Consider the following 24,659-nt stretch of genomic DNA (forward strand, 5'->3'; position numbering starts at 1 on the left):
CCACTTTCCCAGACCGGGTTTGGTTTGGGGTTTTTTTTTTTTTGGGTTTTTTTTTGGGGGGTTTTTTTTTTTTGGGTTTTTTTTGGTTTTCCGCCTCTCTGACAGATGGGTCGTATTGTTTTCGTCCATTTTTTGCCTGCTTTGTCTGAGAGCGCGTTTTCATCTCTGAGAGCAGGATGTATGCAAATTAAGATCCATATGTTAGAAAGAATAAACAACTTAAGCTGGTTGAAATGAACCGCGGTAATAGCAAAAAGCTCTTTAAGCAAGTATTTTGTGGATTCTCTTCCAGTGACTTAAAACGTTAGCGAAAGTAATGAAAATGAAACATGATTTTTAGCAGAGGATTTCTAAATGCATGTTTCAATCTTGATAAAATCCGTGCAGTTTTTCTTTTAACACTTAAGCTGTCTCAAGATGGTAAAAATATACTGAGTCGTCGCTGTTACTGGAATAGTTCACAGTGTTTTATTAAGTGGTATAGAACTCTTCTAGCATCCTCTTGCATGGGTTGTATAAAATAGAGGTTACTGGGGACAAGTCTTGGGCAGACCCCTTGTCTGATCCTTCTGCTGTTTCCCAGCCGAGTATGACCTTGCTTCGGCATTACTTATTTTCCTCCTTGCAGAACCCATTGTTACTGTTGTCGGTTTGGTTTGGGTTTTTTTTTTTTTTTTTTTTACCTGGAGTTTTTTTGGAAATGTGTCTGAGTTTGACTCAGTGACTTTCGGTCGCTGAGTCTTTGTGTGAGTAGAACATATTTTTCTTCTTTCTCTTTGCCGTATTGTTCATTAAAGCTAAACATTACAGTGACCTGACTGTTTTTCATTCTAGCTAATGTTTTAATACAATACATTTTATCAGTTGCTGTTGTGAAAACTTGTGGCCAAGGAAGGAAGTTTTAGAGACATAGCAATTAAAACAATTCAGAATTTATATGCCAGGGAAATGCTGATGATGAGTTGCTGGGAGATTGAGCTGTGGTCTCTGCTGTTTCCATCTCACAGTAAGCATGTGTTGGGGGCTGGCTATAACTCACCCTGACAGCCCTCCACTGCAACCTTCTGTACACTGAGTGGGATTCGATTTAATGCTTTGCTGTCCTCTGCCCATATGCAGTCATGTCTTGCTCGAGGTGTTGAGGAGGTAGAGACAGCATGCACCATCGTATGGGTGTACTTTTTTTACATTTCAAAGTAGAATTTGGTCCTTAGTGTGAAGGTACGTCTGAAGTCTGAAGGAAGATGAAGCAAGAGTCATTTTGCAATTGAAGGTTGATCAGGGTTCTCCATAACCTCGGTAAGAGGAAAGAGAAATCACAAAAGCAGCCAAGAATAGAAGCTAGTTCAAGAGTAAAAATGCTCTTAAGAGTCCTTTTTTATGTGTGTATTTACATGCCATTTTGGAAAGTGCTTTCTGGAAGCCAGTGGGGTCTAAACTTACCTGCTTACTAAAGGCAGGTCTTTTGTTCTCAAGGAGATTTAATATCTCAGAGTTCAGCTCTGTGTTCTTTTAGAAATTAATTGCTTCACACTTCCCTGTAGCATTGTTCTTGCAGGTAAACTGGCTGGCTTTGGGAAGAGGGAGTTCAGGGAACACGATACTACTCAAAATGTGGCAGACCCTCACAAGGAATACTCAACTGCATTATAATTCAGAACTGTACCCACTGAACTGGTGGCTACCTTTGTCCTTTGTGAAACAGTGTTTGGTCTTACTATTAAAATTAACATCTCAAGACTTAATCCAAACAACACGCAAGGAGAATCTCAGCAAAATTTGCATGATAGTTTAGCACATGGGGATGAACTGATTTGGACGTAAAGCATTGCAAACTGAAGAGTGGGTGTTCAGTCTTAGGATGAATATCCTTGAGGCAAAACCTGAATGCGTTAGCCAAAAAGGCCATGCCTTATCCCCAGATCCTCTGCGACTTGTACACTCATGAGGTCCATAAGAATATATGTTTAACGCAAGACTGAGTTTTTGACAAAAGTAAGCTGGGAGTTTAGGTCCACTTGCCATTTATACGAAGTCAGAGAAGATCCACCTGGCCCGGTGTCCCTTTTCTGAGAGCAGATAGAGCTGAATGCTTGGGCAATAGTTCGAGTGCAGTCAAGTGTGTAGTAGCAGTATTTCCCTGGGTTCTCATGGCTTGCAGATCAGAGGTTTCCTGAACTAGGTGTATTATCTTTGCGTTTACTAGCTCTCGATGGATTTTTTTTTTCTTTTGTAAAATCACTCGCTTGATCTCTGAACCTAAGTGGGCTTTTGGTGTTCATGCTGTCACCTTGCTATTTGCCTCCCTTTTCAGACCATTCAGGAGTAAGGTGAACAGCACAGAGCCTGATAAAGATTCCCGGAGACTCAGAGCTAAGCTTTCTTCATTGATTGACCACTGACTCCTACTCTTTTGTTTCCTGTTGCTTTATCTGCTTTCTCCTTTATCTGAGCACAGGTCATCTACCTTCTTGTTGGATTCATTTATTTAAGAACTTTAATAAAAGACCTTGTTGAGACATGACATCCATGTAAGATGACAAAGCAGCCCTCTTTTTTTTAGGTATTACCTCCAGAAGACATCATGTGCAATTTATATTACCGAATCTTGTATCGGAGACTTCTGTACAAGATCTGTCTTTTTTTCTCTAACAAACACATTGGAACAGTAACAAGCCGAGATGGTGGTGGTTCAGATTGCCTGCCCACTGTGCTGGCTTTGAACCTAGAAGCTAGCAATTTTTCTTTAACGCCATTGGTACTGAGGACAGCAAAACCACCAGCCCTTACTTAGACTGTACCATGTGGAAAATTTAGTTCTCTTGTATGAAGGCAATTTACAAGCACAGCTTTAATTCCAAGGACTGGCAGAATCCTCCTCATCAAGCCCAGGACCAAGCTGTAGCAGGCATCTTCTTGAAATCAAAGCCTATGTTAATTAGGAAATGGAAAGACTGAGGGTCCCCAAATCCATCCAAATGTAGTCACTTTTTCACCAACTTTCAAATACAAGAAAAGAATTTATGGTGTAGTAAAATACGTTTGGAAGAATTACTGCCTTTTTCAACCAATTCTTTATCTATCTTGTTCATCCCCAAAGCAGCATTTTAAGTATGATGGAAAAGTGTCACAGCACATGTATAGAAGGCCAAGCAATTTTGGTTGTTTTCAGTAACGATTTGAATATCAATAGCTTCCTACAAGGAGATGTTCTTATATATTTCATTAGTTCCTGAAATAATTATCAAGAGGCCTGCCGAAATATCCCATTGGTCATGATTCAGATATTTGAAAATGGCTCCCTTGTGAATTATGTGCTTTAGTGCAGATGTTTGTGTTTAGTTTGGCCTTTGGATACTTCATCTCTTGGAAAAGAAGATTTTGGAATGAATATTTGATAGAGAATGTAAGTGGTAGTATACAATACAGAAGGACTAGCGCTGTGTAAGCGTTGCTGGAATGAGGGCAAAATAATTCTGTCTAGGAAATGGTGTGACTGGAGACGCATGCTGTAGTGTGTCTTGAGTCAAACTGCAGGAACTTTCGTAACTGCGTTTCCCGATTGGACTTTCTTGTCCCTCTTAGGCTTATATTCTCATTTACAGTTCATTTAGACTTTGCTGATTTCAGAGGGAGAAACAGATGCACTCTGAAGACTTAATTCTCTTCAGAGAGGATAGGGATGAAGCCATCCAAATTCTTACCAGAAAGAAGTACGTGGAATTACATAATAGTCGGACTGGGTTAACCACTTGTTTGTATGTTTGTTTTTTGTTACGTATCTGTTCCAAAGAAAAATAAATGGCAGAGACCTTGGCTTTACAAGATACTTTACCATCTGCCTCTCATCTAGTATCTACAGCCTACATTTTTTTGTATAAGAATCATATTTCTTCCTGCTTTGCATGTTTAGAATAATAACAAATGTTGTTTATAATTGCAGTTCATCTGCTTCAGGAGAGCAAAGATGGAACATGCACTGGTCAGGTTCCTGGGTAAATGAGAAAGAGACCTCTGCTCTACCTCTTGCTTATCTTCAGAGGGTAGGCATTTACGACAGACAAAAGAAGAAAGGAATTTCAAATGAAGTGATGCAGCTAGTTAATAGGAAATTTGAAATAAAAAAAAAAAAAGAAGGTTTTAATGCTCTTGTTAAGCAATGGAGTTAAATTCTGCCGTGTTGCATCTGTTTTGTGCTTGTGGAAGCAGTCAAGTGGATGAGGCTGCACCAACAGAGCATGGCTAGTATAATTTTTTTAAACATGATCCAGGTATCACCTCAAATGCTTTGGAAATTAAACACTCTAATAGCACCAGCATGACAGGGTTAGAATTGGTAAATGAGCACACAATTAAAAGGAAGGGGATTGAAGGTGAATATCTGCTATTAGAGGAAGGGCAGTTATTTTTTTTCTGGGTCCAAAAGCCACAAACTTCAGCCAGCTTATTGAATATGAATATTGAGGCCTGAGTGTCTAAAATAACTATTTGAGGCTCATAAAGCTGAAGCCTGTGGGTGGCTGGCTGGGACTGAGTTCCTCTTCCTTCTCCGCTTGGAGAAGTGAAGGTCATATGCTGCCACCAGAGAAATGTGGGTCAAAAAGACAAGGAAAAATGCAGAGGGGAATGCATCTGTGCACAGCTGGCCATGAAAAGTTACTCTCTTGGATTTTGGGTTTGACCCTGAGTCTTGGAGAATTACTTGAAGGAGAATTTGCCCTAGAGGAGCAAATTTACAGTAAATAAATACTAAGCATGCAGATGCTGGATCAGAGACCTTTCTGAAAACCAGTTGGGTCAGGTCTCTTTTGTAATCAGAATTGCGAGTTCCTGACAAGAAGTTTGCAAAAGTTTCTAATTGTGGTGATTGTAAAACAACACCATTGGCAGTAGTCCAATCTGGTGGGGCTCTGGGACCCGACGGGATTTCTCCTGCCCCAGACCAACTGGTACGTGGCAGCCTCTGTTCTGTATTTACAGGTCCAGTTAGTAACAAGGCAGGGCGCGTATTCCCAGTAGGCACACACACACGTCTATACATGCAATACACTCAGCCAGCCATACGGACCAGCACAAGGACAAAAGTGCCTTTATGGCAGACAGCACTTGTGCAAACCTGACCACCACCAGTGGCTCGCTGCCGTTCCTCCCTGCTTGTGATTTCTATGTGTTGCACAGGCACACAAGGCAGATCTCTCCACCAGTGGGTTTTGGATACTCTGTCAATCCAATCACTGGCCAGAGTCAGATCTCCTCCAGTTGTTGGTACCTGGACCTACAAGTTTCCAACCTCTCACTTCAGCGGCTGATGCGTAAACTTCTGCTCACCGGTGAGTCCATCGTGATACTTGCTAGCATCCATGCACACGGGCTCACAGTAGACAGTCCATTCACACGGTAATAGTTGGAAATAGTGTTTAGCAGGAGTACAGGTTGGACTGTGGTGATCAGGGGCAGGGCTCGGTCAGACAGGTGTACTGACCGGCTGCCTGTCCACATGCGTCTGGCCCCCTTCATCCCCTTTTCCATCTATTTTCTCAGTCTTGTTCCTCCTCAGTCCTTGATCAGTTCCCCATAGTGTCTTGTGATAAATATTTCTTGCTCTTCATAATTTCCATAGCCACCCCATGGCTGGTTTTACACCATCCCAAACTTCTGTTTCCCCTGCATGACATGGTAAATCCTATTCCCCAGCAGGCCATCACCCCCTTTTGCTTGCACGGTGTTTCAGAGAGGGAGCTTCCCTGTTGGTGCCTCTTGGTGGGCTTTCCTCCAGGAACTGTGGTCTGTCCTTTTCCTTTGAGGGTATTCAGAGTGGCCGATTCAGGGGGCTGCATTTGCACTGGGTAGGTTAGTAGGGTTGGTCCTCTGAGCCTCGACTCAGTCTCTGTGCTCAGTGCGACTGGCCTTCTGTCACATAACTGAGCAAAGACCGTTTTTAGACTTTCTTGGCTGATTTGATTTTTCTAAGCTTTCTATTTAAAAATAAATAATGTGGCTGGCCAGTTGCTTGTTTAAGCCCATGGAAAGTTTCCCCATGATGTAAATCATCATTGAAGTGGAACTCACACAGGCACGTTTTTACCCTCACATGTGAAAGTTTCAGGAAAGTTGTGAGTTAACTGCAAACAGGGAATCGAGTTGCTGCCACTTGTGGTTATAATAAATCAGCTTCTGCTGTCTTAAAGGCTGAGTTATGACTATGTGTGCGAACTGCTATATCAAAAACAGTCAGAGAAACTCGACAGACGTTCCTGAAGAAGGCTGACTGTTTCATTTCTTGTCTGGGAGAAAGACGATGTAAACCTCAAGGAGAAATACATTACCTGAAGTAGTCACAAGTCCATGAACCCTGCGATTACTGTAAGACTAGGTGTTCATAGAGAATGATTGTCCAGTAATAGTATCACATCTGGGGACGGCAAAACAAGATGAATCTTCAGAATATGCATAATAACATAGTTACTCCTTAGCCTTCAAACAGAAGTATTAGCATCAGTCTCCTGAAACCCATATACTCTATATCCACCATGTACACATTATAAAACCAAACAAGTAACTAAAAATAAAGCAGGCCTTCCCATACAGGGCATGGCTGCCGCATTTTAACACTCAACATTTGATTCTTAGCGGCAGGTAGTAAAAATAAACTCCCCAAGCAAAGTGACTTGGGACAAAAAGTGACATGTAATCTGCAATAAATAAAACTAACTTAGAAGCCAACCTACAACTCATCTCAGATGTTCATACTATACTGCTGTAAAAGTACAGAGCCAAATGAACCTTGAAATCACTGCAATCATGTAATGGGTAGACTTACCTAAAGAACAGGTATTGACAATCTGCCGGGAGTGTTGGCTTAGGATAGAACATTTTGGACCAAATTAATCCCTCATACAAATTAATTGAAATGAATAAAGCTTGCTGAACGAAGAGTATGGCCTAATACCCCAAAGACACTTTTTCACTCATTAGTATGGTTTACTGCTAAAACTGCATTCTAAAAAATACAGAAACTAATGCAGTTCATGTGAAATACAGTGTTGGATTTCAACCAATATGTTGTTCGGGCCAAACTAGGCTTTTGACTACCAGGTTAATAAAAGAAAGGCCATCTTTTTCCCTCTCCCTCCCATTGGCCACAGTTTTAACCTAAGAAAACTTGTCCTGACTTGGATTCCAAGTCCTGTCCAGGTATTCAGCGTTACAAATGGGAGAAGGCAAGGCATGTTTGTATGGTGGTGGAAATGTGTCAGCAGACATCATCCAATGTAGGCGTGTCTCAAAGCATCAGAGGCCCCCCTTTCAGAGTGCAAAGAGTAAAGTATTGCTTCTTACCAAGTTTTCTAAATTTTCTTTTTAGTAATCTATGAGTATATTATACGTGCCTTGTCTTTATGTATACAGATACATACGTTCACTATAATTGTATACATAGATACATCTAATATATAGATACGTGTATGTGCATACTCACTATCTCTGTTTTCGTATATGTATGTGTATGGAGGCACATACGCCCATATACTCACATATATTTAATTATGTACAAAAACTGCTGTGTATCACTGTACCAAATATTTTGAAGATAACATTTTTATAGAGGTGTATATTCCTCCTCCTTTGTAGTGACAAGATGATATAATTATAGAAAAGCATTAACAACCTGATTTTTTTAAAAATGAAAAGCAGACGAATATCAATTGCTTAAAAGCAGTTCCGGTCTGTGGCTACTGGATTAACGGCCTAACAAGATAAAATAGCAGGAAAAGCAACTGTAAAATGGAAGCTGTTTTATCTACCTGAATGCTAGTGGTGTAAAGAACAGTATAAAGAAAAGACAGCGTTTTGCTGATGCTTTTCAATAGGCACTTACTGCATTACATAAGTTGAGTAATTTTCTGCTCTCAGTCATTTCTCTCGTAGTCAGATTGCTTGTGCTTTGTTCTTGTTTTCTTTAGAAGCTGTAAGAAAGAATAGGTTGGAGCTCTCATGTGTATCAATGGTGGGTCCAATTCATACACTTTTGGGCAATTTTGCCTGTTTGTAACTGCTGACATCATTGTCTGAATTTCCTTCTTTATTAGCTGAGCATTACTGCAACTCACTTTCCTGCTGGGTGTAAAGGAGAGTATGTTTATGGGCCAGATAAATGTGTGCTACTTCTGTTTGTTTGAATAGCAGTTTGCTGGTGACAGGAGTGTGTGTCTTAGAATCATAGAATCATAGAATGTTTAGGGTTGGAAGGGACCACTAGTGGTCATCTAGTCCAACCCCCCTGCAGTGAGTACAAGAAAAGTGTGCACAAGGTGCACAAGAAAAATACCAAGGTTTATTTAAACTAATGGGAGCACGTGCGTCGATTTGCAAGAGCCAGTGAGGGAATGGTGCAAAGAACAGGAATATAGTAGAGATGTTCTCCTTGCTGATTTTCTTGGGGGCTAGAAGCGTCCCTTGACTGGACCAGGGAAGGCAAATGACAGCACCCAAGATCTGCAAATGAAAGGCACTTCCCAGAAACAGCTCTGTGCATATGTTGGGCATCCACCTTCCTTTGTGGCTGCATTTGCCTTCCCTGAGCACCTCCGATGCGGGGGAGGGAAAGGGCTGGTGAGGATAGTGTCTGGTTGTGGTCAGCCTCGAGAGGATCCGCACTCTGTACCCCTTACAGCTGACATCTCCCAGAGGTGTGAGCTCTGTGGTCTCTTCTTCACAGTGATGAGTGGAGTGGGAGAAGGGGTGACAAGAGCTGCGTTGTTGTCATTGGTTTTTTTGCTAGCCACACTGGCACTAACACACCTCAGGATTTGTGTGAATTGCCCGGTGCGTTTTAAAAGATGGTCTCTCCCAGCTCCTCTTCCCCAGCTCCCCTCATTATCCAGCCTTGTAGCCGTTCTGTGCAAGTGCTGAAACTAAAACACATAGGAAGAAGTGGCTCCAAATGCTTCCAGGGTGTTTACAACTGTACACAAGGAAAAGGGATTGAAGATACAGTCAAGATTAACCTCTCCTTTTGTATCACAGTATCATTATCTAATTAGATCAGAAGCAAAGCCTGTGGCTTAGTCAGTATTAGAGCGTAGGCACCCATTTCAGGAGGAAGCCTTTGAGAAGAGCAATCTTCAGCCGTCCACCTACACCATTTTCTTTGCAGCGTTGCTAGATGGAAAAAGTGACAGATGTAAACCTCCCCAAAGGCAGTTGCATGTTCTCCTTACGCGCGTTGCCTTCTGCCTCCCTGAACCACTGACTCTTGGACGGTCCCCATGGGTGACCCTTGTCTTTGCTGTCCTTGGGCTGCCAGGGCAGAGACAGAATTCAGTGGGTCAGACCCTGAGGAGAGGATCTGCTGGTTTCGAATCACCCGTGCTATTTAATACAGGCACAGGTAGCCTGTTTCAGGGAATTGGAGCTGTGATTCCAGTAAGCTGGATGGAGAGGGAATGGGAGGGAGTGCGGAATTCTTCCCAGTTGCCAGAAAAGGTCCTTTACAAGGACTCCTGACACCCGGTAGTTGCTCTGCCTTACTGCAGAAGACGGTCAAGGTCGTTTAAATACATGGAGATACTGTGGCTGGGGCTGTTGCTACACAACTCATAGGTCCCATTCTTGGGGTTTATATAGGTTGGGACTCATGCCTGATTCTCTGATTTTTGGTTCTGCATCCATTCTGAAATGACTTTCTGGTTTAGGTTCAGCAAACATGACTCAAGAAGAGCGTGTCTTGTGCAGTTTCCCCAAGCATTCTTCTGACACAACAGATGGTGGGGTTTTTGCAGGCAAAGCCAAACTGTGGGTTTGATTAAGTTTTGAGTTTACCGCTCTGTGAAACTAACCCTGGCGTGACCTTCACTTTACTGACGTGTAAGGGTCTTAGAGCAGTGCTTTGGGTTCCTCTAGGAAAACATAGGGTACCAAACACTTTCATTGTATTGGGAGAATCTGTCGTTGGCAAATAAATGGAGAGCGTGGGAGAGAAGAATAGAGTAGATCAGATGCTGTCCCTGCTCCAAGATCTTGATCTTAATACTCGATATCAGCTGACTAAGAACATGGGGGCCATGAGTCTGACCAGGGCATGTGGAGGTTACTGTGCTAACAGTAACGTCAGCTGTAAAATACGCAAGAACTCTTAGAAATATTACAAATACAGAAGTGGAAACTCACCTGTAGGGAGCAGATAGCAGAGCTTAAAAGCGGTTTCTTGGGTTTCACTCAGGTCTTAATTGGAAGTGGAGTGGTGACTCAGTTTTAACACATACATACAGAAATTAAAAAAAAATAGTAATATTTTGAAAGTGTTGTGATCTGATGACGGAGCAGTGTTCTGTACTCGTGCCATTACCCGGATCATTGCAGCCCCTGTCGGCACAATGTAATCTCCTCTGTTGGCACAAAGACGAAAAGGACACAGGTGGTGCATTCGCCACTTGCACGTAATGGTCAGAAGCGTTTACCTAGCACTGAAATAAAAACTAACAGTATTAGAAATGTGCTTATTTTTCCATTTGCACCCAGGCTACAGCTGTCATTACTTCCCCTCGTTCTGTCACATACATTTAGGAAAAAAAATGCGTGAAAACTTTGAACCTGTGCATCTCCCGCATGGCACTGAACGCCCTGCCCGTAGAAGGACTGTCTGTAGCCCGGCAGACTGCAGTTGCTTTATCACCGTGTGTAACGAAGCTGCTCATCTCACAACGAGATTTTAAACTATACTTGGGTGTATCAGATATTTTTGAAAACATGAATTGCACGAGCAGTTATACCACCTCGTAGATAGTAGACCATCTTTTTCCTTGGGCATCTCATAGCAGTGAGAGACAGGCTTGACAGTCAGATTCATCTGAGTCTGTGTAGGTTTCCACTGTGTAAGAGGCTGTGTCTGAGTTGGACAACAGCGGGGGCTCTCTTTATAGACAAAAGATTTCGCTGAAGGTCGATGGAGTATAGGTTACCATTCACTTCATCCAAAGCAAGCCGAACAAGTGACTCTCCACATTTACTTAGCAGAACAGCTGTGGTGGGGTGGCCTCAGCCAGCAGCTGAGCACCCCCACAGCCGCTCCCTCGGTCTCCCATATCAGAATAGGGGAGAGACTCCAAAAAGCTGAAGACTTGTGGATCAAGATCAGGGCAGTGAAGCAAAGCTGTGTGCACAAGCAAAGCTAAGTAAGGAGTTTATTCACTGCTGCCCACCGGCAGGCAGATGTTTAGCCACTTTCCGAAAAAGAGGGCCTCAGCACGTGGAAGGGTTGCTTGGGAAGACAGATGCTGTCACTGCAAGCGTCTACTCCTCCTCCCTTTTTCCCCCAGCTTTTATGGCTGAGCACAGTGTCATATGGTGTGGGATGTCCCTTTGCTCAGCTGTCCTGGCTGTGTCCCCCTTCCAGCTTCTTGGCGTGCCCCAGCCTACTCTACAAAAAGAAAGCCTTGACTTTGTGCAAGCACTGTCCAGGAGCAGCCAAAACACAGTGTGTTGCCAGTATTGTTTTAGTCACAAATCCAAACCACAGCACCATAGGGGCTGCTCTGAAGAAAATTAACTCCATCCCAGCCAGACCCAGAATAGCTCAACGTGCAAATGTTTACATTGTAGATGTTTGCAGCTGGTTAAAATAAATCCCGTCTTGAGATTTTGAGTTCCTGATATATCAGTATTCCTACGTGGAGGGCTTCCACCTTCCAGTTTTTGAATCTTGCAATATTGCTGTGTGCCTATAGTTTGCCATGAATCCCTGCTTTTGATCCCTTAGCCTGTGTTCAGCTGCTGGACTAGCACAAACCTGTGCTGCTGTATTGATTTTAGTAGTGCCGTGTTGTTTTACAGGAACCGAGTCTGGAGAGTGCCAATGTTTTTTAGGATCAAAGCATGTGCTTTGAGGTGGCATGGATATTGTTCTAACTGTTGTCTCCTCGTGATTTCATTTTAAATGACAGTATCTGTGAGGAAAACCATGTAAACAGCCTGGACTCTTAACCTCCTTTTTCTTTCCTGTGTGAACTGGTGTGTTAATAGGTAGCCTAGATAAATGACTTACGTTAAGCATAGGTAGGCTAGTCATATAGAAGCCATACAGTAAGAGAATAAAGAAACCCCAAAAGACAAGTCAAGATTAATTTTCTGGTAATGTATCCAACCAGCATTTTTTTAAAATGCTATTATCAGGTTAGTCAGTGGTCAGGAAAAACTGGGAACAAGTTGCCTTGACTTTGGAAAGCAGATGTAACTTGGAATATGTTTTACAGGGACACCTGATTAGAAGGATGTGAGAAGACCAACACTCTTTACGCGAGTCTCTCTCACTAGTGAGACGCATCATAGCTAATTTCTTCAGATGGACTTCCAATTTGTGGAAGAAGCAACTGCTTTCACAACCAAATTTTTCCTGTCCTAATAGACCAGTTGGGTCAGCCAACATCCAGCTTAAGTCTGTCTGTAACTTACCCCTTTCCTTTTCATTCAGCAGTTGAATAACCTAATTGTAAAGAAGGACAAAAAGTGTCAAAAGAAGTCACAGGTGTCACTGGGAAGTGAACCAATGCAGAGATAAAGTGTAAGTGTGTTAACACAGAGGGTCTCCTGATGAGCCTATAATGAAAATCCCTGTGGAAATTGTCAATATACTTTTTGGTGGAAAATGGTAGTGCATCAGAGTAGAAACATGTTGTTTCTTCACTATATTTTTCTGACAACATTTTCATGGAGATTTGTCAGGCCAAGGACTTTTTAGTTAGGAAGAGAGAAAACCCAATCGAGCTGATGACCAGGGCACCTGAAAATGTAGGAGACCCAAGTTGGAGTTCTTGATCTCACTCAAGGACTTAGACTTGGTTCACCCTCATCTCAGTGTGTTCCAGTGGCCTCTGGAATGGCTTGTTACTGGTTTGTAAAAAACAACCAAGCAAAAAATCTGCCACCAGAACTCAAAGTTGAGTTTTCGCTCTGCCTCAGAATAAGAACAAAATGGAAACCTGAGGTGGAAATCATGCTTTTGCGAAATGAGGTCTTGCTTCCCAGCTTGCTTTACTAATAATTTTGTAGATAATTTAGAAAAGACAGGATTTCCAAAGTGCTGAACAATTCTGATGCCTTATTTTAGGCTGTCCTGAAGCTGTGAGTTAAAGTTCATTAGCCTTTTTTTTAAACTTCAAATGATTTTAACGTGTACATTTGAATTCTTCTAGTACGTGAAATAAAAGTTAATCATTATTTGATGATACTTCTACTGCCATCTAAGACCGTCTGTCAAACGATTATTTCTGGTTTGTGTGTGAAATGTCAAAAGAGTTTTCCTCTTGAAAACTCTCATCTTTATGTGGGACATATTATTGATAAAACATTTAATTGCTTAGGATATCTGGTTAGCAGCAAGAGTCAAGCTTTGTTCGTGCTACTCTATAGGCTTCAGCTAATCCATAATATAAAATGTAGGTCAGCTGGAGCTAAAAAACAGATGGAAATTTGGTAGTTTATGGTAGTTCAATGGATGTATGTCCCCACAAGGCTGCCAACTTCTCCAGTTGTGAAAAATGCAGAAATCAGACTGCTGAAAGGCGCTCATTCCAACTCATTTTCATTCCAGAAGCAGCAACGCCCTGTGCAGTGGGTTTTGTTTGTAACGTATTCAGCACTGACATGCTACAGAAGATGATAATTAGTTCAGTGGTGTTTAGAGGATTTTATATTTAGTTTGCTGACAACGAAAAGTATTTTAATTTGGGCAACTTTATTAGTGTAAATATTCAAGAAGAGAGATAAAAACACAGTTGTTCTAAGTAAAACGGGAGAACTGGAGTAATCCAGGGTTTATTTCTGCACATCTTCAGGTTTTCCTGTATTTTTGCAGTCAGGATCACAGGTTCTATCTGTTACTGGGTCAGTGCTAGAATAAGGTAAATGTATTATCCTGTGTTTCTACTTCATGAAAGTCTTGGAGAGCGTTGAGGAGAAGCGGGCAGAATCAGTATGGCTATTTCTGAAAATAAAGCGACTCCCAGGACACATGCTGCAGCCATCCGTGTGTCTGGCCGCAGGGGTGTCCCGCTGCCGTAAGAGCTTCTTCAGCCTCAGTGGTTCTTCTGAACCTGGCTCCTGTTCTCATTCCCTGAGCTCTTCCAGCTTTGCAGGGCAATCACTGAAGTTTCTCTCCGCACCTCTGCTCCTGGGTGTGTATAGTAGAATTAAAGACTCAGTACACGGGTCTAAAATATACTTTAAAAAATACCTCTGATACTAGCCTCTGAGTGTGTTTCAAAGGGTCCTTCTGGCTCCAAGCGTTCCTCAGCCTGCTTGTGGGAGAGAATGGGATGGGAGCAGGGGGAATGTGAAGAGGTGGAAGTGCTTCTTTGCAATTTGCAGTGCAGAGCTGGTTAGAGAGGGTGGGAAGAGGCAGGAGAACGATGTGCAGGAGTTGTTCAGAAGGTCGGATGGTGCTCAGCAGTTGCCTGTTCTTCAGAGAACGTTCCTGCAACAAACTTGTCATCACTATTGCAGTTGAATAAAGACTGCTGTGAAAAACTGCTTTTTGTTTGGAGTCAAATGTAATATTTTGAGTTACTGAAGCTGACTTCTGAACTGTGATTTTTTTTTTTAAAGGTCAAACACTGTGGCAGCTTTTAAATCGCAGTGACTGAAAACATTTTTCAAATTCCAAGAAATGTGGCTCCCCATGTCTCTGAGGGCTAGGGACAAAATGTTGTCTTGTGAGCTTGTAAATCATCACAGAATTCTGTGTTTTAAATGACAACTCTTGTTTCCAATAGTCTGGGACGAGGTACGGTTTTTTCCTATGCAGTTTGCAGAGACATTTCATCACATTCCCGTTTAACCTAGAGTTTGTGATAAAGATGCATGCAGAAGTACTAGGGAAAGTTTTTCTCTACACACTAAGCTCTTCGGACTAGATATTGCCATCAGGCCCAGCTTGAAGGTGCTGGGTGCTACATGACTTCAGCTGCTTCTGCTGTAACTCCAGAAACCCCCAGGACTTTCCTCTCTAGCCCTTACACGGGTAGGTAGGAGGAGAGAGCCAAAGTTTTACTTCTGCTTCTTTCCCTTCCCGCTTTCTTGCGGTCTGTGTGCATGTGGGTGGGAAGAGGCTAGGAGGAGGAAGGTAGAAAACAAAAAGTAAAAAATGTGGTGACTCTGAACATCAACACCAGAGACCCCCAGTAGTGTTCTCTGAGGGGGGAAGGGTTTCTGTCTCCCCTGTTGCAGGGTGACCCAGCTGGATCTGCACTTTGAAATTAAGGCAGTTCAGTTCATAACAGCTGCAGGGCTATTTTGGAATATCTCCTACTTGAAGATTTTTTTTCGAAAGGGAAGGGATGTTGGGAAGGGTTCTGGTTTTATCTGTTTGTACGACTGTGAATAATACTATTTGTACTTTGAGGTGTAAAGGTACTGCAATTATGAGAAATTGCTTTCTGCTTGATTGGCATACGTAAACAGCTTTCATACCTAAATGTATGTATCAGGCTCGTGACTTCAGTTTGTCATTCGAGGGAATGTGTCAGCCTTTCATTTCAAATTGTGTTGGTTCTTCTTTTGTCAGGAAAGACTTTCTTGCGCACTTAAGTAACAGAAACAAAGGCAATTAGAAAAAAAGGCAGCAAAAAGCAATTATCAAACAAGGATTAGGCTATGAATATTGCTTTGAAAAGGCATTTCCACTAGATTCAGAAGGAGATGAAGCTGTGCGTCATTCATACATGTTTTTTTTTTCCCCTTTCATGTTTCCAAGGGTTGAAGATAAATCAGGGTAGCTATTTTCTGTGCCGTCAAAGTACAAGCTATGCCCCAGATCTCTGAATGCTTCAACATGTAAATACTGCTTCTGAAGCCATCAGGTCTCGCTGCAAGTACGGATTTATTTGCATTCATGTTTGAAGGTTACTTTCGTTCATTGACCCATTTAATTGTCATTCTCTATCCTCAGTTGCAGGCATATGGCTCCATGTGCATGCGTATGGAAGATGAACAGCTTTAACTCTCTCAGGCAGAAATATTCAGCAGAGAAACCGATAAGAACTGAATCTTGCCGTGGACATATCTGAATAAGATTAATAGGCATATATAATCGTAATCATCCTGTAAAGCTCAGTAGAAGGCTGTAACCTTGCTGTAGGACCGGATAAAGGGAGCTCTACAGAAAAGGTGAATACAAGGAAAGGCTCAGAGCAGCTGTTCCAAGTGGGACTAGTATCAACCAATATGAGGCATTTTTTTAACAAGAGGGGTATCTAGTAGTTACCCAGGCCTGTTAGTGGCTCAGGTTGCATTGACAGGTTACCTACGTACTTCAGCTCTGCCTGGTTATAGCCTTGAAGAGCGTAGACTTAAAGTGGGCTGGCACAAAGCCCATTCATCTCACAGCATGGTGGGGAGGTATAATCAATAGTTGCAGGAGCAAGGAGGTGTGCCCATGATGCTGCCGACTCCTGTTCTGCCCCTCCATATTGTTGGAGGAATGCATATTTCAAGAAAGTCCGTAAATTCTTGTGCCTGCCTGCAAGCACTTCAGTCTCCTGTTACTCGGTGGTACGGGTTCTGTGTGTGTAAAACCCATCTTGTTTATGGAGAAACATTGCCTGGCCAGGAGATGTGATAGAGCCAGACAAGGTGAGTGAGGTTGTATAGTCTATTAAACCTTCAAACTCAGAATTAGGGAGTTGCAGAGCTTGCAGTCTAGCAGACTGTCATATCTAATTAGCTATGCTGAAGAAAAGCAGTATTCAGATGCTAAAGTAATGCAATGAGCAGCCTGCATAACAGAGAAAGAGCATGGTGCACACAACTCCTATTTCAGAGTTTCAAAAGAGTGAAATCTTTACTTAGGGCATTTTTTTGTTTGACTGCACAGTGTGGACTGTCACATCCAATGTCTTGCATAAGTTTAATATCTAGTCCAGGGATCTGAGAGAACAATGAAACTAAAGGGACTTTTCAGATTCTTTACAATCTACGTTTTGGTTTAAGATTCTTCCTCTGCTAGAACTCAGTTTCTCATCTGCATTGCCATCTTCTCATCAATGCATACTCTTTTAATATACAACATGGCCTACAGTAACTAGGGATTTCATGTAATAAATCTTGGCTTGGGGGCTCATGATCTCTCATTAGACTCCAATTTACTGTGTGTTTTACTGACTTGCCACAGAAGGAAGTCCGCTGATAACATTTAGCACAAAGAAAGCTTGCCGATAGAAGTCAAATCTTAGGCACCCCCCCAAACAAAATTCAAAAAACTGCACGAAAGTTTGTTCTCAAATGTTTAGCTTTTGATTAACATCTAATCTTCTAAAGCACAGTTGCATTTTTCAGGCTTTGAGATGTTCTGGTTAACTTTGAACCAAATGCTACCAATACAGTCCCCAGTTACCAATGCAAAGTAAGTGCTAAATACTAATGATAAAGTAAAAAACACAACATCTGATACATTGTACACCCTGAACATGGGCAGGATGCTCTTCTTGATAATGTTTGTAGGAAGCATCTGAAAGTGTGGAGTGCCAATCCAACTTGGAAGATTTTGAGTGTGTGATTTGTGTGCTTAATTACTGCAGTCATGCAAGCAAATGAGGAACCACGATCAAATTGACATTTAAAGACCACAGAAGATGTCGTTTGATATCCCATTTTATTTGTGACTGGTACTGAAATTGGCCATGATTTTGTTGGCAAAGGATGAGATTTGTCACAGTGTCTAGAGGTTTGCCGTCTAGTCTAAGCTAATTGTCCTGAACTCCCACTGTAATAGTTAAGTGAAAGATGCACTTCCAGAGGGTTATTTATCTCTTCCCAGAATAGGAATGCAAAATAGGTAGAATTAATTACCTGTTAGGTGTGCCTGTTTCTCTCTATTGGTAATTTATGGGTCCTAAACAATGAATTTGGGTTAGCATCAAACTTTCAGATGTATAAAATTAGGTAGATTGAATGCTACCAGGGCTTGCTGTGGGCATGGGCTAAGCTCTCCATCTGAGTTATGAATAATCCGTCCCATGATCACTAAGTGGGAAATCGGCTGTGGATCAAGAGCAGTAAGTTTAAGAAGGCCTGGTTGTGGGCTCTATTAAGAAATGCAGTTTAGTCCACCACAAAGAAAGAGCTTTGCTGCCCAGGGGGGTTTCTTTTTTTTTCTTTCTTTTTTTTTTTTTCGTTAAGGCATGAAAGACTTACTGTATTTTTAGGTTGAGAGGAATGGATTTCTCATTTCTGAGTTGGAAAGGACTTTGAGGCAAGGAAATTTGATTTGATTACTTCAAGCACTCCCTTAGCTTTTCTGCCCTCTCTGTCCTGGTGTTTTGGTGCCTGGCATGCGGTTTTATAGACATTTACATAACGAAGGAAGGTCGTTTCTCTGAGGCAAGGTACAAGAATGCATTACAATTGTAAATTCCCTTAATTGTCCTAAAGCAGGGCTCAGGGCTTAGACAATGGAAAATCCTATTGTTCTAAGTTCCTGAGAGATGTGTGAATAGAATAGAAATACATGGACGTGTGGATTCTAAAGCTCAAGTGGAAAAATGATTCATAAAAAGGTTTATTCACTTGCAATACGCAAAGGATGGTGGAAGCCATGAACCAATGACCTGTGAGTTACATACAGGTTTTATTTGGTAGGCAGTTACCTTAAACATGTTTATTGTTTCTAGTTTGACTTTGCCCACCTCCCCGGCTTTACAGAGGTACAGTTCAGGCCAATACACAATTAGGAAAGTTCCTACTATTAAAGCAATATATTCTTTTCACTCCGTTGGTCAGGAAAATTGTTTCTGTCCCACACATTTTCTGGAAGTTAAAAGATGCCTCTTTTTCTTCCCAAATATTGGTACCTGTAATTCACTTTACCTTAAGCCTATTTGAACTCATTGAGGAGCTTGGGAAATAAGTGTCCATTTAAATAATCCTCATCAAGAGTTTTTTAAAATTCAAATTATTTAAATAATTATCAACTGACACAGGTAATCCCTCTCATCTGAGAATTTACAGTAAACTTTTACTTAAACATTAACTAACCCTGTCCATAGCACTGAGGGGAAAGCATTCTGTACTCATGTAGTTAGTGAGGAACACAGTGCCCTGGCTGGTTAACAGCAGAATTAGGAATACATGGAAAACACCTCACTGACAATATGCCAATTTAGGGAAATACCCTGACTTTGAACTAACTTTGATGTAGGTGAAAAGCCCCAAGTGTATTAATCTTCTCATTGGGAAGTGATTTAATTTTTGATTTACACTAAAATAAGGAAACAATCCAGTTTGTAATGAAATGGTTTGCATGGCCGAGCATGACTTGTGCATAAGGGATAATTTCATTTAACTCTAAGTCCTGTTTGTATTTCAGAATGGAAAAGAAAAAATATCTCAAGAGACGAATTCCTGGGTAGCGCAAGCTGCTGGAAGGTCCCCAGGTGCTGAAAGGGCTGTCCCCCCTCCCCACCTTGCTTGTGAACCGTGCCTTCTTGTCCTGGCAGGGACAGTCCTGCAGCCCGTGCAACTGGAAACAAGCCCTCTTTGCTCTGCATTTCCCAGGAACGGTTTCCAGGTGGATGGGCTTGCTGTCCTCACTGGGTGTGTAGGTGCACTTGAAAGCCAGCTCAGGGAAAGCGCGGGGAACGTATCCTGGGAAGAAGGGGCAGAAGGACACCGCCCACTTCAGTAACAACATCATCTTCGATTGCTGTAAGCTGCTTCTGAAACTCTATGCTCCAAACAGCCCCAAACCCACAAATTGGGCCACCCCCTCGCAATAGCTACTAGTCAGTCCGCACATCTCCTGGTATGTGTACAACTCTCATGTTTAAGTGCACAAACTGGATGGCTGTATGACTGCTGAGTTGTAAAATGGAACTGTAAATCATCAGGAACTAATTTACATGCACACTTACGTTATTTATGTGCGAAGAAGAGGAACCTGCACTGCTTTTCACGTGCAAATAGACTACGTGGTCATGATTGTGTGCTCCAAAAAGTAGCACAATAAATGCAAGATATTTACTGTCACTGCCCTCAATGCTCTGCAGTGCCAGCCTCCCGGTCTTCTGTAAGTCCATGCTTGCTTCTGGGGTTTAGGAAGGTGCTCACTCAGTGCAAGGGGAGACAGAGAAAGTAAAGCATGAGGAGACCGAGAGAGACTCCATGGGACAGCAATATGGGGTTGCTTTCTCCAGGAACTTCACATAAATCTCTGTGCTGCCACTCCTTGCTTACCCCTGCTCCACAGGAATAAAACTGTTAGATGAAGCAGGCCAGCATAGTCCTTACCAGTAAACACGTAGATGTTTTGCTATGACAGTAGCTTCTTCTCAGGGGTGAGAGCAAGGGTTGAGATGCAGAAAGTGAATAACAGAGCAGGATTGGGTGAGAAGGCTTCTTGTTGGTATATTTACATCTAGGTATATGGAAAAAGCTTTTTTGCTGGTGTAAAATTGATAAAGAAATATGTTTCCTAGCTAATGTTTTATTACATCTACAAATGTTTCTAGTGTAAATCTGGCCTTGGGCTGTTATCTGTGCCTGTGTGTGTTTCTCATCATGTGCTTCTCTGTGGAGTTTCTGCCAGCATTCCTCAGCTGTTCAGTTTTCTGATACAAATCTGAAGAGTCTACAGATTAAATGTCTGCCAGATATCATGAGGATGTTTTCCATGGATGGGTGGACTTATGCAAGCTCTTTCTCTCATCCATAAGTCACTAACTTTCCATTTAATGTGATATGTGACGTGTTTTTCCCTTACTTGCCTTGTTGCACAGTAGGTAATCCAGGGAGTGGCCTTTACCTGATGAGGTGTGGATATGGTAGATCTTGGGGGCAGCAGCAGAGCCATGGATTTGCTAGGAGCATTTTTCCATTATAGGAGGAACCTCTACTCCTTCCTCAAGGGGAATGGTGTGGATGTGGCATCTGGATTCCCCTTCCCTTATTTGGGTTTTGTGTTGGAGAATTCCCTGGACTTTGGCATAGGGTTTTTTTTAATTGAAATGAGAGGAAATGATGTGAGGATTAAGCCTATAAATTCTAGAATAGGAAAATGCAATGGAGTTTCTTTAATGGAACAGGGTTGGTACACAGTGCCAAGAAATTGCTGTAGTTTCTCCTCATGATTTAGCAAACAATTTGACTGGTGGTACTGTAAATGAATAAATTCGTGTATTTGTATTTCAATTGCTGTTTTAAAAGTATGTTGCTTGTTGAAGGTATTAAAGTAAGGCAGGTTAGTAATATAGCACTTGCCAGAGGTGTCTTCTGTATTTCCATCTGGATGTTTCTGAGCAGGAATACATCACATCCCGTCTGAATAAGCACCACAAAAAGATCTAGAAATATAGACCTTTTTAATAAAGAAATGGTGCACTTCTACCTGGCTGCAGGTAGGGAGTGTGGAAAGAGCAGGTTATGGTGCCTTTGGGTTTGATATTTAAGTGCCAAAGGCTGATTATTTTGTGGCTTGATTTTCAGTTGTTTATAGTTTTGTGATATTTGACCTGTTTGAGTTGAAATTCTCTTTGTCACCTGTTTGCTACAGTGAATTTTCTGAGAAACCTTTGAGCAATTTCTGGCCAGTGGTACTTGCAGGCTACCAGCAGTTACTTCCTACCTTCAGAAGAGCTTGTGATGAAAGAGAAACAGTTCAGATATACTGGGAAAGGCAAATCCTGCTCTAATTGCAGCAAGCAGGGAAAGCCTGCTATGCTCACCCGGGACCTGAGATGGGCTCTTGGTGCCTACTGGTGGATGCAGAATTAGGCTACAACGCCTAGAAACTTCTAGGAGTCTGTGTGACACTTCTCTGAGTAACAAATGAGTACATTACTGGCAATGAAATGCAAACGAATGAAGCATTTTAGTCAAAAACCTAGAGACAGTATTTACCTGAGGAAATTCACTGTAAGGAGGGTAGGAGTTTTAGTTACGATTTTTTTGGTGCTGATTCAGACACATTCTGAAGCATGCGCTTCTACCCTAAGTATAGGAGGAGGTGGCTTGCTTCTTTCCAGATTAATCATAATTTTTGTGAGAATGAGAAAACCAAATCTCCCCAGAGATCCTTGCAGAATCCCTGAGGAAGCCCATAAAGCCATCAGTACTTTTCTCCCTTGCTGAATCCATTACCAAGAATTTTGGTGAATGATGAGAGCTCCCTTAGTATCTTCATCAGTAGAAGAGGTCACCCTCGATCAGCTCATTAAACAAGGGGCTGCCGTGGGCTTTGTGCTGCAGCCAGACAGTCAGGGAAATCCACCTCTTGAATGGGGGTCTCTTCAGGCCAGTCGTGTTTCTGGCTGCAAATCTGGTCTAAGACCACAGTGCCCGGAGTTTGCCTTCTATGGGAAATCCTATCACAGAAAATGAAACACATTTCACTTCTCGGGAGAAGCAGTTGAACTCTGGAATGTAATGTGAGGAAATTTAAGACCAAAAATTTTTGCATCACTTGAATTTTCTGGTTTGATTTCTTTTTTTTTTTGTATTGTGTTTTTAGTGGGTTGGACTGAGAAAGTTGCTGAGTGCGTGTTCTGGTTGGTGATGGTGTATTAATGTCCTGTTGACAAATACCTATTTTAAGTAGTTCTTGAAAACTGGCACTTGGATTGCCATGGGCCCCTAAATTTTAAGGGTGAGGTCGCAGTAACTCCAGGAGGGGACATGGAAAAACTGAAAGGATCCAAGCTATTTTCTATTGGATACCGAAACAGTTTTAAGAGAAATAACTGAAAGTCACGATGCTAATCTTAGTCTTGATGTAAGTCCAGTGCAAAAGGAGACAGCCACTGTGGTGCTTGAACTGAATGGCCCGTGATATGCATCCATTTTGGGGTGAGTTTGCTTTGAGGTTCAGCCTTCCATTAAACTCTGGGGTACCAAAACTTCTTGCTGCACGGATCATGGACCGGCAGCCTAAGGAAAAATGAGGTGGGCCAGGTAAACCAGGATTGAGGGATGGTCAGAAATTCCTAATATACGGCGGAAGGATATGAAACGGTCCCTGGACTGTGAGAATACAATCCCCTCCAAATGCATAATCTGTTTCTTGTGAAAGACATGTGGCCCAATATAGAAGTTTTAGGTCAACTGATTCAGTTAAAGATTAGCCTCAATATTTTGAAAGAGAAGACTGTAGTTACTTACGGATTTTAATTCTTTATAAAGGATTATATTGAGCACCACGCTACTGCTACAGTGTCAAATCTTTTTGTGGGTTTGCTAAATTAACCTTTGTAATAGAAAGGCTTCTTATGTGCTTCCAGTCAAAAGACGAGACAGTTTTGAGTTTGTAGCAACTTAAAATGCCGATGATTAGGATCCTGATCTAAAATTCATATTTTTTTCTATTTCTTTTTAAATCATATTCCTCTACTGTCTTGCAAATGAGTTCCAGAGACATGTCCCGCTCTGTTATAACACTGTCTGCAGGATACTTAAAATGGAAATCTCCATCAGAGGGGCAGAAACAAGTGCAGGTAACGAGGGGAAAGATACTGCAATTAAAGGTAAACTGATTATAATTTATGAAATAATGTTTGCAAAAGTGACTTTAATGAGTGTAATGTTAAATCTCACAGTCATATGTAGCGAGAGGAAAGGCTTCAGTTTTAGGTACGTATGTTGATACATGTTTTCAGATGACGAGTGTGTATTTTGGGTTGCACCTCCCCCAGTATTTATGGCAGTACACAGTCTTTATGCTCCCCTCTATGTTTGTGCAATATTTACTGCCCTGATCTTGAAACTCTGACAAGAACCTTTGACCCTGGAAATGTGGGTCAGAACAAGTCCATACAATAGGAATTGTTGTAACGGAGTTGCCGTGTGATGTTCTGTCACGTTTAACTGCTTTGCGGGGCAGAGAGGGAACAGAGACAGACACCAGTGAGTACTTTACCCTGTGCAGTACATGTGGGACCAGTGAAAGAAACTCTGTCCCAGTGGAAGTTAAGGACAGGTGAAGTTGGCCAGCTTTTGACCAGCATGAGAAAGAGATCCCAGCTGCATATAACTTGTGTGTGCGGTGGGTGTGTGCATAATGCAAATAATTGGTGGTAAAGTCTAATGTTTGAGTTGCTTACAAATTTAATAGGCTTTGGAAGTAACTGGTTCTCATTACACTTAAGGGATAGTATGAAGGACTTCATCTTTATAGATCCTATTAAGTAAATATCGTTGTGTTTGAAAAGTCTGATTTCCTCCTTACACTTTTCCTGCTGCTTTGGATGGTGACATTGGCGTGAGGGACAAGCTTGTTGACCTTGTCAGGGTGCCACGGATTTCTCTCTTCAAAATAGTTGTTCCTTTTGAGAGATCGTCTCTGCTTTTGTTCTTAAGACTTGTGCCATAAACAGGCAATGTGAATACACTGCTGTTTTCATACCCATGGTATCTCGAAGCTTCCAAACAAGTTGTTTCATTCAGATCCAGGACAAGATTTTAGAGTGAAAAATTACTGGCCTGTTTAAAAAAAGGCACCTTGAGGAAACTATTATTTTGGTACATTGGTTCAGTTACGTTTTCCAGGACATTTGCCATGAAAATGGTAGGATCAAATATCTCTAGAGAGAGGTTTTTGTGGCTACTACTTTCCTCGTGGGCTAGGAAATGCTCAGGGAAGAGTATGTGCTATGGTTTTGGGAGACCCCATGGCAGCATGACAT

General features: G+C 41.9%; 1 protein-coding gene across 2 annotated transcripts in view; it reads left to right on the forward strand.

The window, feature by feature from the left end:
- The window catches only part of ABCG1 (ATP binding cassette subfamily G member 1), a 49,498-nt gene that overhangs the window by 6,416 nt on the left and 18,423 nt on the right, over positions 1-24,659 (forward strand). The window contains exon 2 of one of the 2 annotated variants that reach the window (XM_035896459.1): positions 4,697-4,738. The exons of the other annotated variant lie outside the window; for it this stretch is intronic. Coding sequence (XP_035752352.1) covers positions 4,697-4,738 — 42 coding nt within the window. The remainder of the gene's footprint in view (positions 1-4,696; positions 4,739-24,659) is intronic. 2 annotated transcript variants of the gene reach the window in all.

This window comes from Egretta garzetta, unplaced genomic scaffold (assembly GCF_000687185.1).
Source record: "Egretta garzetta isolate BGI_Z169 unplaced genomic scaffold, ASM68718v1 scaffold45, whole genome shotgun sequence".
Classification (NCBI taxonomy): domain Eukaryota; kingdom Metazoa; phylum Chordata; class Aves; order Pelecaniformes; family Ardeidae; genus Egretta; species Egretta garzetta.